Below are 15730 nucleotides of genomic sequence, written 5' to 3'. Positions count from 1 at the left end.
TCACACGCACGCACACACACATTGTGTATTATTGACATACTGTACACTGAGTATCCAAAACATTAAAAACACCTGCTCTTTCCATGACATAGACTCACCAGGTGAAAGCTAGGATCCCTTATTGATGTCACTATGTTAAATCCACATTAATCCGTGTAGATGAAGGGGAGGTGACAGGTTAAATAAATACTTTTAAGCCTTGAGACAATTGAGTCATGGATTGTGTATATGTGCAGATTTAAGTGCCTTTGAACGGGGTATGGTAGTAGGTGCCAGGTGCGTCGGTTTGTGTCAAGAACTGCAACGCTGCTGGATTTTTCACACTCAACAGTTTCCCATGTGTTTCAATAATGGTCCACCGCCCAAAGGACATCCAGCCAACTTGATACAACTGTGAGAAACATTGGAGTCAACATGGGCCAGCATGCCTGTGGAATGCTTTCAACACCTTGTAGAGTCCATGACCCGACGAATTGAGGATGTTCTGAGGGCAAAAAGGGGGGGGGGGTGCAACTCAATATTTGGAAGCTTTTCCTAATGTTTGGTATACTCAGTGTAGTGTGTCACATATTGGCACTCTGCCCTTGTAATCCAATCATGCTAGAGAAAAAGCAATGGAACTGCCATGACACAATTGGATGTTTGTTTTTCCATCTTGGTCAGAAGTATCATTTACCAGAGGCTGTTAGAAAACACATGAGACTATTGTGCTGGAATGAGGGCCTGATCAGAATTCTACCCTCACTGAGAAGGATAGACGATGGACAGAGAAAAAAGAGTGGTGCAGCACACTGAGCCTAATTAGACTGTATTGTGACAGCAATACATATCAAAATCCCAACTGGGCCATGTAGAAATCCATACCAGACCCACAGTACAGTAGCTCAAGGGTGAGCAGCGTTTGCTGTCAAAGTTCAGTCTCTCAATGATCTACAAAACATGTGAGGAAATATTACAGAGAAGATTCTTCCCTCTCTCTCAGCTGTTTTTTAAAAACTTTAAGCAACCACTCAGTCTCACAAACGTGTTCATTCAACCACTCAGTTTCAATGGTGGGATTTCCTGTCCCTCTTATCAGATATATGCCAGAACAATGGACTCAGCCCACGCAGTGACACGCACAAAGCCCCTCCGTCTGTCCGTACACCGGCCTGGCCTGCTGGACAAACCACTGTCCTCGCGGTGTTCCCCTAAAGCCAGATGTCCCCTGCTGGACCCAAGCCAAAGACCCTGACCATTCTGGAGCAGGAAACATGATTTTAAAAACAGATATAGTCCATGGCTATACACTAGAATGACTGTACACTAGCATGGGAAGGAGCTCGTCAGTGAGGTGCCCCGAGGCGTCACCTGCTCATAGGCTCGACACAGATGGCTGACAATATGTCCCTCAGATCTATGAGGGACAATTCAATATGTGACATGTTAAATAAAATGACTCCACCACAATATCAAACTGGATTAAAAAAGAAGACAGCGGGGCCTCCCGGGTGGCGCAGTGGTTAAGGGCGCTGTACTGCAGCGCCATCAGAGTTCCTGGGTTCGCGCCCAGGCTCTGTCGTAACCGGCCGCGACCGGGAGGTCCGTGGGGCGACGCACAATTGGCCTAGCGTCGCCCGGGTTAGGGAGGGCTTGGTCGGTAGGGGTGTCCTTGTCTCATCGCTCACCAGCGACTCCTGTGGCGGGCTGGGCGCAGTGTGCGCTAACCAAGGTGGCCAGGTGCACGGTGTTTCCTTTGGCGCATTGGCGCATCCGGGTTGGATGCGTGCGGTGCGGCTTGGTTGGGTTGTGTATTGGAGGACGCATGACTTTCAACCTTCGTCTCTCCCGAGCCCGTACGGGAGTTGTAGCGATGAGACAAGATAGTAGCTACTACAACAATTGGATACCACGAAATGCAAAAAAAAAAAAAAAAAGAAGACACCCAAAAAAACTAACCTGCACACATATAAAATACTGGCATGAAAAAAATAAAATACAAATCACAATTAACAAAACAATTTTATGCGTTTATTTTATTTCATCATTGCAAATGTGCACAACAAACATTGCCTCTAGTAAAATAAATATACAACTAAATGCACAAAATAAACGTTGTATAGGGAAATATACAAATGTTCTAACATTTCTAAAACAACCGTCATATTGTATCAGCCGTTATATTGTATCAGCCGTCATATTGTATCAGCCGTCAGCCGTTATAGAGTAAAATTGTTAGGGATAATCAGACAATATTTTGATTGTGCTTTTTAACAGCGTGATGCATGGCACAGATATAACCATGTAACCTCAGTGTTATTACTGTGTAATTACCTATTTTTATGTTTCCTATTCTACGTGGCATAAGGGAAAGAGCAGAGTATTGATGTAAGTTCTACTTGTCCTTTCTTGTAATTAGCAAAATTAGACAATATTTGCCATTTCCATGAAAGTACAAGGCATTCCTGTTTTCGGGTTGAAAACCAACTTGATTTGTAAGGCAAAGCTGTCCATAAGCGTTTAAAAAGAAATAAATGTGTTGGCTTGCTTGTTGAAGACAGAATGCAATGGTTAGTGCCAAGCCAATGGGAAAATGACACTACACAAGGAATAATACATTCTACAGCAAAGCCCAAACAAAGACTATGTACAGTACAGGAACAGTACGTTTACAGTAGTTACCACATCTACAGAAAAACAAGCAGCTTATCTCCAAAGAAGAAGATGTACAGTAAATATTATGTGGGTGTACGTATCTGTGTATCTATTTCTGGTAAGACATTTTTCATATTACAGCATATCAGAGTTGTGCATTAAATGTACCATATCAATAGAAAATCAAATGAAACATTAAGACAGCATCCACATTACTTACATTGTATTCACACACATATTTACAAATATCCAGCTTTGGGAAGGACCGGGTTGAACAGTTGGGTAAATTTCATACATTTAATTCAGTGGCACCTACAAATAGCACACATGCAGACACACAGACGCACACATGCAGACACACACAAACACAAACACACACACACCCTTTCAGTCATTCAGACAGCATTTTCCAGGTGCTCTTCACAACAATATCTCAGTGTGGGAAGAGGGAAGTCCTAGTGATGGGAGTCTGGAGTGATACAGAGCCCTGGTTGAGAGATGTTGGAAGTAGCACTTCCGTCAGAGGAAGCAGCTGGACACAAAGAGTAGAGGGATGGCTGAGAAATCAGCTACTGACTGCTGGGACGGGAGCACTGACGCTACTATCCACAGGACTGTTGGGAGCTATAAGACATGTCACCACCTGGTCTGACTAAACACCTCTAACATCTAACTTTCAAATGGGCTTTTTCTCAGAACCGTTAGCTTAACGGTTGTCGGTCTGTACTGCAAGCTCCACATTGGCATTTGAAACAAGCATCGCTGGCTTTACCTCAAAATAGAAAGCCTTCTTTGACAATCTGTATGAGTAGAAAAGATCAAATGGCTAATACCTTGAAGAGTGATCGCCTGTTTCCTTGTACAGTATGCTCATTATAACCATGCACTGTTTCAGCCTCCCCCCGTCTTTGGAGACAGTACTAAGCAAACACCCCGGTGATACAGCAGTACCTGTCTGATGACAAATGTAAACAAGGGTCACACATACGCTACAGGACAGAAGAGGTGCCCGACACCAGAAGCATATTTACATATTTACAAGAAATCTCCAGCAGGCAACCTCCCAGGCGGAATCTAAGCTAATGCTACCTCTCACATCATACACTTATTACTAGTCATACCCAAGGTCAATATGTACATATATACACAGGGACATCAACTAAAAGCGGAAGTCATAGTACCATACTTAAAACATCTCAATCTAATCAAGTGATAAGACTTAGCCCACTGAATATCATTTAAACCATTGGCCCTAGAAACGTCTGACAGAATGTCTCTCCGTCACATAGTCACCAAAACTGAACATGTGGAATAATACTGACATTAATTCTTAAAGGGTGGAAGGTGGAGCAGACAAAAGGTGAAAGCTTCATTACATGATATCTACATCTGGAATGATGTTCAAATTTAAGTGCCTCCACCTCAAATAATAATTGTGCTCCAATCATTAAACATGCTATATGATTTAGTTTGAGATAAAAAACGTAATTCAAAACGACAACAAAAACATAGTCATTCAGTTTAACATTGACAACAGAAATGTGAAGCAAACATAAACACTGTATGAAACATATTTAGAAACGGTGAAAGCAACATTGACAAAAGTCCACAGAAAAAAGCACTGCTCCGGAGCTATAAAATACACTGTCCATTTCTAACAGCACAAACGTGATACACAGTAGCTCAATGGCCTGGAGAGTAAAGACAGTGTGACTATATCCAAGCTTGTGAGAGACAGGACCAGATACTATGGAGACAGTGGGTGACAGGTCTCGTCCATGCACTAAAAGCGCCAGGAGCAGAGGTTTCGAGAGGACCTCGTCCTTCTTCAAGCCTCTGTCTGAAGGGGAAAGCTAATTGCTAGACATAGTATATGGTTGGGATAGGTGTGGTGGGGTGTTTGGGCTGCACTAAACAGGCACTTTATGGGGCAGCCATCATGGGGGCGTGGCCTTACACCCGGTGGACCCTGAGCCTGGTGCCCATCTCCTCCAGGAAGACGTCGTCGCTGGCGCTGGCCAATAGAGGCTGAGTGGAGGTGTTGCTGCTGCCCACCGAGTTGAGACGCAGGATGTTGGCGTTCTGTGTCCCCTGGTCCACACTGGTACCCTGGGGCCCTATTGTAACCGGAAACTTGGAGCTGAAATTCAGATAGATCTACACAGAGAAGAGAAACAGAGCAAAATAGTGTTGGAGAGGTGTTTTCATAGTGTTGGAGATGTGTTTTCATTGCAGTTCTACGTACTGCGTAAGCAACATGCAGCATGGTGAGGAAAGGAGATGACAGAGTAGCCCTCTGGTCTGAAGGTGTGAAGGGGAAGGCGTGAAAAGAGAAGACCTGCTCTGTGTTCAGAGCTCACTGGCATGTTTCAGAAGTGAGAGATGAGCCGAGTTCATGAGGAGACTTAGTTTGACCTCACACCCGTCACTCGCACCAGAGAGGACATGACACAGTGAAAGAGGTGATTATGGCACGAGTGATCGATCAATCATATTAATCTCCTCCTCTAGCCTTCGTGTCACGTTCAATGGGTACTGAGTGTGAGTGTGTGCGTGCATTAATGGAGGGTTGACACATTTCTGTGTGTCAACTGCTATACAGATGGAGGGCTGACTAGTCTGGTGGTATTAACATGTGGCCCTTGGTGGTTGCAGTGGAGGAGCACACAGTCATGTTCTGTATGCTACTAAAACAAGAGGGCAGGTAATATTTTATTGAATTTGTATAGTAGTTCGCTACTATTAAATACAGCAAAATCTCAAGGTGCTTCTACGTCTGGTGACCTTTTGGTACCTTTTAGTACTTAAAAAAATAAATCTCAGAATATAGAAATGATTGCTGGTGAATAACTTAAATCCATAGTCTGTCAACATGTGTACACAAGCAGGTTAGATGAGAGTGACCTACGTGTTTGGTGGTGTCTGACAGCTGTTTTTCGATCCTCTCCACCACCTTGCTGAAGGAGGGTCTCTTAAAGGGGTCCGCTTCCCAGCACGACCTCATTATCTCATACCTGAAACCACAGCACACACATGTTCAGGGGCGGCAGTTAGCCTAGTGGTTAGAGCGTTGGGCCGGTAACCGAAAGGTTGCTAGATCAAATCCCCGAGCTGACAAGATAAAAACCTGTCGTCCTGCTCCTGAACAAGGAACCCACTGTTCCTAGGCCGTCATTGAAAATAAGAATTTGTTCTTAAATGACTTGCCTAGTTAAATAAAATAATACAAATATTTGCACTGTTCTTTCTCTAAGTGTAAATGTTTTTAGTTTTAATATGAACTTTTATGGTGAAGACAAATTCATATAATCTGCCATCTGCTCAAATCCCACATATTCACACCCATGCATAGTACACCCACGCATACACTTCTCCTACTCCCTGATTCTTTCTCAAGATACTTAGACACGCACACCACACACACACACACACACACTCACATTTCACTCGGTGCAAACTCTGGTGCATCCATTCTGTATCCTTCCTTAATCATTTTGTAGAACTTTGAGTCCACAGGTATCCCAGGATATGGACTGCTTCCTATAGGCCAAATAGGAAATAAGATAATAAAAATCAATGAAAACACACACACACACACACACACACACACACACACACACACACACACACACACACACACACACATATAGAGAATAATGTGTATGTAAGTACCGAGTGAGAAGATTTCACAGAGCAAGATGCCATAGGACCACACGTCACTCTCAAATGTGTACACACACTCAAAGATGCTCTCCGGAGACATCCACTTGACTGGGAGACGAGCCTGCGTGGAACACAAACCATCACAACCAGTCAAATATGTCAGACGCACTCCATCTATTCAGCAAATTCATCAAAGCAAATCTATTGAAGTAGTCCATCATCTACATCACTTCAGCTGTGGAGGCTTGAGAACCGGTGAGGGGAAATGGTTAATGCAGATTCTGCTGATCTGGAATTTCAAACCAATGTTCAGCATTGCTTGTTTTTGTGTTAGTATGAGAGAATATGTATTTCCTAGGTTAAAACTCCCATACGGTGCTGAATGTTTGAGACATTTGTATCTGGTGACCCCATACCAGTGACATTTCAAGTAATTCATAAACACACAGCTGTCTCAGAGTGCGCATTATAATGTCACATTCACCAAATATACAGATGGGACCAACATTGACGTCCTTGATAAGATGAGCAAGAATGTCTGTATAAAATACATTCAAATACTGAGCTAAATTGTATGCACCATTTTGGGGGAAATTATATTATGTTATACAATTAACAAGTCATATTTTAATTGTTCAATACCTCACCTTGCGAGGGTAACGTCACCGAGACTTTTTCTAAAATGTTTCAAGAGATTGGAGAACACATTGGGAGGGATCTTAGACCATTCCTCAATACAGAATCTTTCCAGATCCTTGATATCCTTCGTCTGCTCGTATGGACTGCCCTCTTCAATTCAAAACACAGGTTTTTATTGTGTTTCAAATCCAGAAACTGAGATGACCATTGCAAAAATATTGATTTTGTGGCCAATTAACAATGTCTTTGTGGATTGTGCTGTATGCTTGGGGTTATTGTCTTCCTGGAAGATCCACTTGCAGCCAAGTTTCAGCCTCCTGGCAGAGGTAACGAGGTTTTGGCTAAAATGTTCATGATGCCATTGACCTTAAGCTAAGCCTTTTTTTTTAAAGGCTCAGTGATGTTAGGCTCAGTGAAGGTGAGGTATTGAAAGGGTGTCAATCATTTTTACTCTTACCTTTTGAGAAATACAAATATTACTTGTTAAATGTATTAGTATATCATAATATATTTTCCACATTTTTTGGCATACAATATAGCTCAGTATTTGAATTATTTATTTTATACAGTAATTCTCGGTACCCCACACATACAGATAATTGTAAGGTCCCTCAGTCGAGCAGTGAATTTCAAACACAGATTCAACCATAAAGACCAGAGAGGTTTTCCCAATGCCTCGCAAAGAAGTGCACCTATTGGTAGATGGGTAAAACAAACAGATATTCCCTTTGAGCATGGGATATTATTACACTTTGGATGGTATATCAATACACCCAGTCACTATAAAGATACAGGTGTCCGCATCCTTCCTAACTCAGTTGCCGGAGAGGGTTTTCAGGATAAAAAGAAATGGAATGGCTAGTTGAGAGCTCCATGAACACGGTTATGCTAACATTTTTAGAAGCATTAGACCAGAACCTTGATACTGTTTGACGTCTAAATTTGAACATTAGTCATGAAGATTAGGCTATTTTCAGGCAAAATTCGAAAGGAAAACCTTGTTCAGTCTGCTTTCCACCAGAAACAGATGAATACACCTTTCAGCAGGACAATAACCTAAGACACAAGGCCAAATCTACACTGTAGTTGCTTACCAAGAAGACAGTGAATGTTCCTGAGTGGCAGATTTACAGTTATGACTTAAATTTGCTTGAAAATCAATGGCAAGACTTGAAAATGGTTGTCTAGCAATGATTAACCACCAATATGACAGAACTTGAAGAATTTAGAAGATAGTAATGGGCAAATATTGTACAATCCAGGTGCGCAAAGCTCTTAGAGACATACCCAGAAAGACTAAGGTGATGGGAACCCCACCCCCTGGGTGCACATTTAGTTGTTTTGCCCTAGCACTACACAGCTGATTCAAATAACCAATCATCATCAAATGTTGATCATTTGAATCAGCTGCGTAGTGCTAGGGCAAAAACCTAAATGTGCACCCAGGGCCCCAGGACCGGATTTGAGAAACCATGATGTATTGACAAGGTGTGAATACTTATGTAAATGAGATATTTATGTATTTCATTTGCTAACATTTCTAAAAACATGTTTTTACTTTGTCATTATGGGGTATTGTGTAGATGGGTGACATTTGTATTTTTATGTAACACAACAAAATGTGGAATATTTTCTGAAGGCACTGTAGCTGACAAACACACTTTATATCAATACAGTGCCTGTGCTTGACGGCTTTCACTGCAAAATGTCCAAAGCAGTATCTATAACTCATATTGAGATCTACAGCGAGTGATGGGGCAGACTTACATTGCCTTTGACTACATAATTGGAGTCAGTGGTGATGTCACGAGCAAGGCCGAAGTCACAGATCTTTGCCACTCGTCCCTGGGTCAGGAGAATGTTCCTGGCTGCCAGGTCTCTGTGGATGCACTACACACACACACACACACACACACACACACACACACACACACACACAAATAATGAAACATAATGCAATAAGACAGCACAAGGTAACATAACATACTGTAGAACAGTCAATACTACTAATACATTGTGACAGAGAATTTTCTTTCCCAAAAGTTGCTCCATACACACCCAGATACTAATACAGGGCCTGGCTGTAGTCTGGTGTCCGCTTGCTTTAATGCCTTATACATTTTTCAGTAGCATGCTCAAACATGCATCCTGGACCTGTTGACCAGCCATGGAAATGTGATCCTGGTATTGTTTGGAAAGAAAGAGGATGGAACTAATGTGTGTGTGTGTGTGTGTGTGTGTGTGTGTGTGTGTGGCTTAGTGTGTGTCTAAATGTAATCTCATACAATGAACCAATAATACCAGTGGAAAGGATGCTTTCCAGAGAATGGTTGGACATTAACATGGTCCACCATCATGGATTTAACTAGCTGGACTGAATTGCAGAGTACAAGATAGACCTGTTGTTCTAGATAGCTGGTGGTGAGGGTTTTCAGGAGCTTATTAGGACAGGAGATCTTCGGTGAGGACATGAAGGGCTTACATTTTTGGAAGCCAGGAAGTCCATGCCTTTGGCCACTTGATAGGAGAAGCTGAGCAGATCCTCTGTGTCCAGAGAGAGACCGTCCTCATGGAGCATCTCACTCACAACATCTGGCTCACTACTGGAACCACCTGAGAGAAAGAGAGAGATGGAGCAAAAATAATTAGAGAGGTGTATAGAGAGAACAGCATTGTGTAGAAAGGTAGCTTCATTGTTTATAGAGGGACTCTGAAATTATAAATGTGACAATTATCAATGAATATCAGAGTGGATGTCTTGCCTGCTTTGCGCATCGAGCGCCTCTTCTCTGAGGAGAAGCCATTTGGCAGGACGCCAGTGACAGAAGGCCTCATATCCACGTAGCCATTCCTGCTGTCTCTGTGAGGAGGAAAGGAGCAGTCTGATCTCAGTTCAGCTGCCATGCCAATACTACATATTACTCCTACACACTGGGTAGGAAATCCTCCCTTACATAAATTGTGAATCTCCAGATACATTTACTCTAAGTATGTTTTCTCAATAACAACAAAGAGTGCTTCATGCTTAGTTCAATTGGGGAATTTTCAACAACGGCAGTGGTATTTACTTCCGTGAGCAGGTGAGATGACATAAGCAACAGCACATACATACCTTATATACTGTGCTGTGACAATTATACACCACTCAACTACCACCCTCTCCTTGTAATTGTAAAAGGTCCACACTGACCCAGCTGTAGCTGTTCCCCTCTGCAGCATGACATTCCTGTAGTAGCAGTCGTCCCCGAGCTTGGAGCAAAAGAACGTCTCTCTCTTCCTTCTCAGAAAGTTCAGGAGGTCACCAAAGCAGCAGTACTCTGTGATCACCAGGGTTGGGCCTGAAGACAAGGAGCACAATTGCCATGTCACATGACAGTAGAAATAGAACACAAAGAAGCAACACACAAAAGACAAACAAAGATAAACAAAATACTCTTGACGGATAGACACACCAATACAATCACAGCAAGTTTCGGGATCACCACTCCTACACCATAAAGCATGATCCAATGCTCAACAAGCCATAAAATCATTGGTGATAAAAGGAGGGAGTGTTCAGGTTATTACTGTTTCTCAAAAACCTCTGACAAAAAAGTTACCCACACCATTCAGATTGATGATACCATAGGCTTAACCCTAATTCTAGTCTTGGATAAACTCTTCTTCTTCTATGGTTGGTACAGTCCTCCAAACCTTCTGCCCCTTACCTCCAACAGTACAGGCTCCAAGCAGGTTGACGATGTTCATGTGGTTTCCGAGGTAACTGAGAACTTTCAGCTCTGACATCAGCGCCTCCTTCTCAGTGGCATGGGCACTGGCTGTGGAAAAACCATCGGAACGTGATCATTTTAAAGTGCTTCAAAGTCGTCATCAAAGAAAACATCAAAGGAAATCTGCTTGTGCTAGTTTCACCTCGTGCTAGCACAAACACCTCTGGCCGCTGTCGGTGTCACAAGCATACATACATACATCAATGCAAACACGCACACACACACACATACTCAACAGCTACTGAAATATATTTAGTCAAATATCTGTTGAGGGTGTTCACCAATCATCATTCGGGCCAGGGGTCTTCTGACTGTGACTTGACCAGGTCTGATTAGTCAGACACCATAAAATAAACCGATTTGTCACCAACGTGTGTCTCTTTTCATTGCCATTAAACTTGTCTGAGGCTGCGCGACCGAAGGTAACCCACCCGGTACCGCCACCCTGGAAGCCACTTCCCCAGAGCTAAAGAACCGAATCACCCTGTGCGCATGTGTTCACTTCACTCACCCTCTTCTGAACCCTGATCATCAAGCCATTTGATTGACATGATGATGTAGCCTAGGTCTCTATTTCTGAACAGCTGATATAAAAACTAGCTCCGGTTTGAACGAACATTCCACAAATATATATACACTGAGTGAACTGAGTGAACAAAACAACACCCTGGCGGCCTGCTCTTTCTGTGACACAGACTGACCAGGGGAAAGCTTTGATCCCTTATTGATGTCACTTGTTAAATCCACTTCAATCAGCGTAGATGAAGGGGAGGAGAACGGTTAAAGAAGGATTTTTTTCAATTAAAATTTTACCCCATTTTTCAAGGTATCCAATTGGTAGTTACAGTCTTGTCTCATCGCTGCAACTCCCGTACGGACTCGGGAGAGGCGAAGGTCAAGAGCCATGCGTCCTCCGAAACACAACCCAACCAAGTCACACTGCTTCTTGACACAATGCCCACTTAACCCGGAGCCAGCCGCACCAATGTGTCGAAAGAAACACTACACCTGGCGACCGTGTCAGTGTGCACTGCACCCGGCCCGCCACAGGAGTCGCTAGTGCGCGATGGGACAGGGTCATCCCTGCTGGCCAAACCCTCCCTAACCCGGACGACACTGGGCCAATTGTGCGCCGCCCCATGGGTTCACCGGTCACGGACGGCTGCGACAGAGCCTGGACTCGAACCCAGAATCTCTAGTGGCACAGCTAGCACTGCGATGCAGTGCCTTAGATCACTGCGCCACTCGGGAGGCCAAAGAAGGATTTTTAAGCCTTAAGACACCTCTACTCAGTATTAGGAAGGTGTCCTTAATGTTTTGTACACTCAGTGTATTTTGTAGGCTAATTTAGGATGTAGGTTACAACTTTCTCTGTGTGTTGTTACTAAGGATATTTCAGTAGCACAAGCAGGATGCAGTCTACACATTGCATTGGGGCAAAAACAATCAGCGTTTTAACCACAACTAAAATAGAACCGTTAAAAGCTGACTGCCTCTGCCTCCTGTTTAACCAATCAAGGTTTGCAATGATGATGAAAAAACAACACTAAATCACTATTTAGACTGCCTGTCTGTGTCCTGCGTGTCTTTGATATGTTGCTGCAGCGGAGGGGGAGAGAATACCGCTCATACGCAGAAGCTTCGGTTGTTTAACTATCCGGAAGAAGATTCCAGAGAATTGGTCAACGCAGCTCCTCTGAAATGTTTTATTATCACTTGTGTCATCACTTTGGTCTTACGTTTGAGCATTTTGACTGCCACTGTCATCACTGTATCAGCTTTGGACATTCCATAAGCAGTAGCCTCCACCACCTTCCCGAAGGCTCCGGAGCCCAGCGTTTTCCCTGCAGACAGACATGGAACACAGACAGACTAATGTTATTCCATCGTGTTCCCCTCCCACATCCTAGCTCTGCTTCCTGCACCAACGATCACCAGGTTTACCCTGCAAGGGCGGGGAAAGCAGACACCAGGACACGCAGAATCCTGTTTGGGGTGGTTTCAAAATTTCCAAAAACAACAGAACATTTGCTTAAAGGGAGGGGTTGAGGTTGTTTATAAAAGAAAACAGCTACATGAAATACATCATGCAGTTAGTGTGTGCTCGCAGCTATTGTAAAAGTGTGAAACTGTAACCAATTGGTCTGTAAATAGGGTGTGCATCCATCGTTATGAGCCCGCAAAGATACATTGGCTGGCTCCAAATACCAAAACAAAACAGACTTTCAACAGCTAATGCTATGACTTGATACTACACATCTTAAATAGACCTGGGTAATACTAAAAACAAACTAAACATCATACAGTCCTGTATTAGAGATGACGGATATACTGTAAAAGATGTCTGGGGCAACCTACCCGCTTGGTGATGATTAAATGTGCTATTCCTGAGTGTGGTGAAAGCCAAGGAACTCACCGAAACGCAGTTTGTCCCGGGGGAACTCCCACTGGTGGTCGTATGGGAGCTGGGTAGGGTCAATATACACATAGTTGTTTCCGTGGATACCTTCAATGACTTTCCACTGGATCTGGTATTTGGGTTTCTGTGAGGCAAGCAGGGAGTTTATATTAGGAGAAGCACAGAGGATGCCATAAAACTCACATCAATCATGGTACTTCAGCACAGTTTATGGTGAGATACTGTACCTTATCGTTGGCTGTGAGTTACTGTGTGTCATTTTTATACTCAGGTGTGTAACCTGCAGTAGAAGTGGGTGTGACATGCATGAGAAGAGGTGAGTTACCTGCAGGTACTTGTAGAAGAGCACTATGAGGATGACACAGAGGAGGGCTGCTGCTGACACAAAGCCAATCAGCAGAGGGGTGAAGAGCTCATGAGGCACTGTTCTCTCTGTAGGGACAAACACACAACACAGAGAGATACAGAGATATCAGTGAAGGACGTTAGAGAGAGGAGAGAAGCACTATGAGAGAATGACAGAAACACAGGAAGAGATCCGATCTTGTGTTTGGCTTTATATTAGGCTTCTTATGTGGAGAGTGCTATGTGGTAATCACTCTAAAGTAATCCTATTATTTGAGTCAAACTTTATTTTCTGTATTTTGTTAATGTCTTTGTATATTATTACCTACATAATTCCTGTTATAGTCACAGTGCCTTTGGAAAGTATTCAGACCCATGAACTTTTCCCACATTTTGTTATGGTTACAGCCTTATTCTAAAATGGATGAAATAAATACAAATCTTCATAACGACAAAGCGAAAACAGGTCTTTAGAAATGTTAGCTCATTTATTAAAAATAAAAAACAGAAATACCTTATTTACATAAGTATTCAGACCCTTTACTATGAAACTTAAAATTGAGCTCTCTTTCTACAACTTGATTGGAGTCCACCTGCGGTAAATTAAATTGATTGGACACTTCTGTCTATTTAAGGTCCACAGTTGACAGTGCATGTCACAGCAAAACCAAGCCATGAGGTCGAATTAATTATCTGTAGAGCTCAGAGACAGGACTGTGTCGAGGCACAGATCTGGGGAAGGGTACAAAAAATGTCTGCAGCGTTGAAGGTCACCAAGAACACAATGGCCTCCGTCATTCTAAAATGTAGGAAGTCTGGAACCACCAAAACTCTTCCTGGAGCTAATGTTTGTATCTAGGAAGAGCAATCGGGGGAGAAGGGAGGTGACCAAGAACCAGATGCTCACTCTGACAGAGCTCTAGAGTTCCTCTGTGGAGATGGGAGAACCTTTCAGAAGGACAACCATCTCTGCAGCACTCCACCAATCAGGCCTTCATGGTAGAGTGGCCAGATTGTCACCTTAGAGATCCTTATTATTCTCTATGTTTGGTTAGGTCAGGTTGTGACTCGGGTGGGAAAATCTATGTTTTCTATTCCTTTGTGTTTTTGGCTGAGTATGGTTCCCAATCAGAGGCAGCTGTCTATCTTTGTCTTTGATTGGGGATCAGAAGGCACATGAAAGCCCACTTGGAGTTTGTCAAAAGGCATCTAAAGAGTCTCAGACCATGGGAAAGAATATTATCTGGTTTGATGAAACCAAGATTAAACTTTTTGGCCTGAATGCCAAGTGTCACGCCTGGAGGAAACCTGGCATCATCCCTACAGTAAAGCATGGTGGAGATAGCATCATGTTGTGGGGATGTTTTACAGGGGCAGGGACTGGGAGACTAGTCAGGATCGAGGGAAATATGAATGGAGCAAAGTACAGAGAGATCCTTGATGAAAACCTGCTCCAGAGCGCTCAGGACCTCAGAGTGGGGTGAAGGTTCACCTTCCAACAGGACAACGACCCTAAGCACACAGCCAAGACAACGTAGGAGTGGCTTCGAGACAAGTCTCTGAATGTCCTTGAGTGTCCCAGCCAGAGCCCAGACTTGAACCCGATCGAACAACTGAAAATAGCTGTGCAGCAATGCTCCCCATCCAACCAGACAGAGCTTGAGAGGATCTGCAGTGAAGAATGAGAGAAACTCCCCAAATACAGGTGTGCCAAGCTTGTAGCGTCAAACCAAAGAAGACTTGAGCCTGTAATCGCTGCCAAAGGTGCTTCAACAAAGTACTGAGTAAAGGGTCTGAATACTTATTTAAATGTGATTTCAGTTTTTTATTTTTTAATAAATTAGCAAAAAAAACAAAAAATAGTTTTTGCTTTGTCATTATGGGGTATTGTGTGTAGATTGGGGATGGAAAAAAAATATTTAATACATTTTAGAATAAGGCTGTAACCAAACAAAATGTGGAGAAAGTCAAGGGGTCTGAATACTTTCCGAAGGCACTGCACAGTATGTAGCATGCTGTGGTGTTGTGCAGCATGACGCAGTACTGCTGCTGTTGTTGTGTAAAACTGCTGTATAATAAGTCGTCTGTTCCTTTGTGTACTGTAGCGGTTTGTGGTGTTATTGTTTTCCTAGCTCTGTACACTAGGTGTAATAAGCTCTTTAGCCATAAGAGGATTTCTCTCCATTTCAAATCATCTCAGAATGCAGAGTCTGCAGGAACTAATCTTCTGTAAACCTGTCAGTGGCTTTTAAAGCTCTCC

At 43.1% G+C, this 15730-nt stretch overlaps 1 protein-coding gene across 4 annotated transcripts in view; it reads right to left on the bottom strand.

Moving 5' to 3' along the window:
• Nucleotides 1-1998: 1998 nt before the first annotated feature.
• The window catches only part of LOC110521672 (KIT proto-oncogene, receptor tyrosine kinase), a 39714-nt gene continuing 25982 nt past the window's right edge, over nucleotides 1999-15730 (bottom strand). For all 4 annotated transcript variants that reach the window (XM_036969494.2, XM_036969495.2, XM_036969496.2 and 1 more), the window contains 12 exons: nucleotides 13451-13557; nucleotides 13123-13249; nucleotides 12446-12550; nucleotides 10644-10754; nucleotides 10127-10274; nucleotides 9699-9796; nucleotides 9419-9549; nucleotides 8704-8826; nucleotides 6307-6418; nucleotides 6075-6174; nucleotides 5543-5648; nucleotides 1999-4791 (listed from right to left, as the gene is read on the bottom strand). In XM_036969494.2, coding sequence (XP_036825389.2) covers nucleotides 4588-4791; nucleotides 5543-5648; nucleotides 6075-6174; nucleotides 6307-6418; nucleotides 8704-8826; nucleotides 9419-9549; nucleotides 9699-9796; nucleotides 10127-10274; nucleotides 10644-10754; nucleotides 12446-12550; nucleotides 13123-13249; nucleotides 13451-13557 — 1472 coding nt within the window. In that variant the 3' untranslated portion in view covers nucleotides 1999-4587. The remainder of the gene's footprint in view (nucleotides 4792-5542; nucleotides 5649-6074; nucleotides 6175-6306; nucleotides 6419-8703; nucleotides 8827-9418; nucleotides 9550-9698; nucleotides 9797-10126; nucleotides 10275-10643; nucleotides 10755-12445; nucleotides 12551-13122; nucleotides 13250-13450; nucleotides 13558-15730) is intronic.

The sequence above is a fragment of the Oncorhynchus mykiss genome, chromosome 4, assembly GCF_057628025.1.
Source record: "Oncorhynchus mykiss isolate SJ-2025 chromosome 4, ASM5762802v1, whole genome shotgun sequence".
Lineage (NCBI taxonomy): Eukaryota > Metazoa > Chordata > Actinopteri > Salmoniformes > Salmonidae > Oncorhynchus > Oncorhynchus mykiss.
Note: the sequence above shows the minus strand (reverse complement) of the source record. Positions and strands in the feature narration are given on the sequence as shown.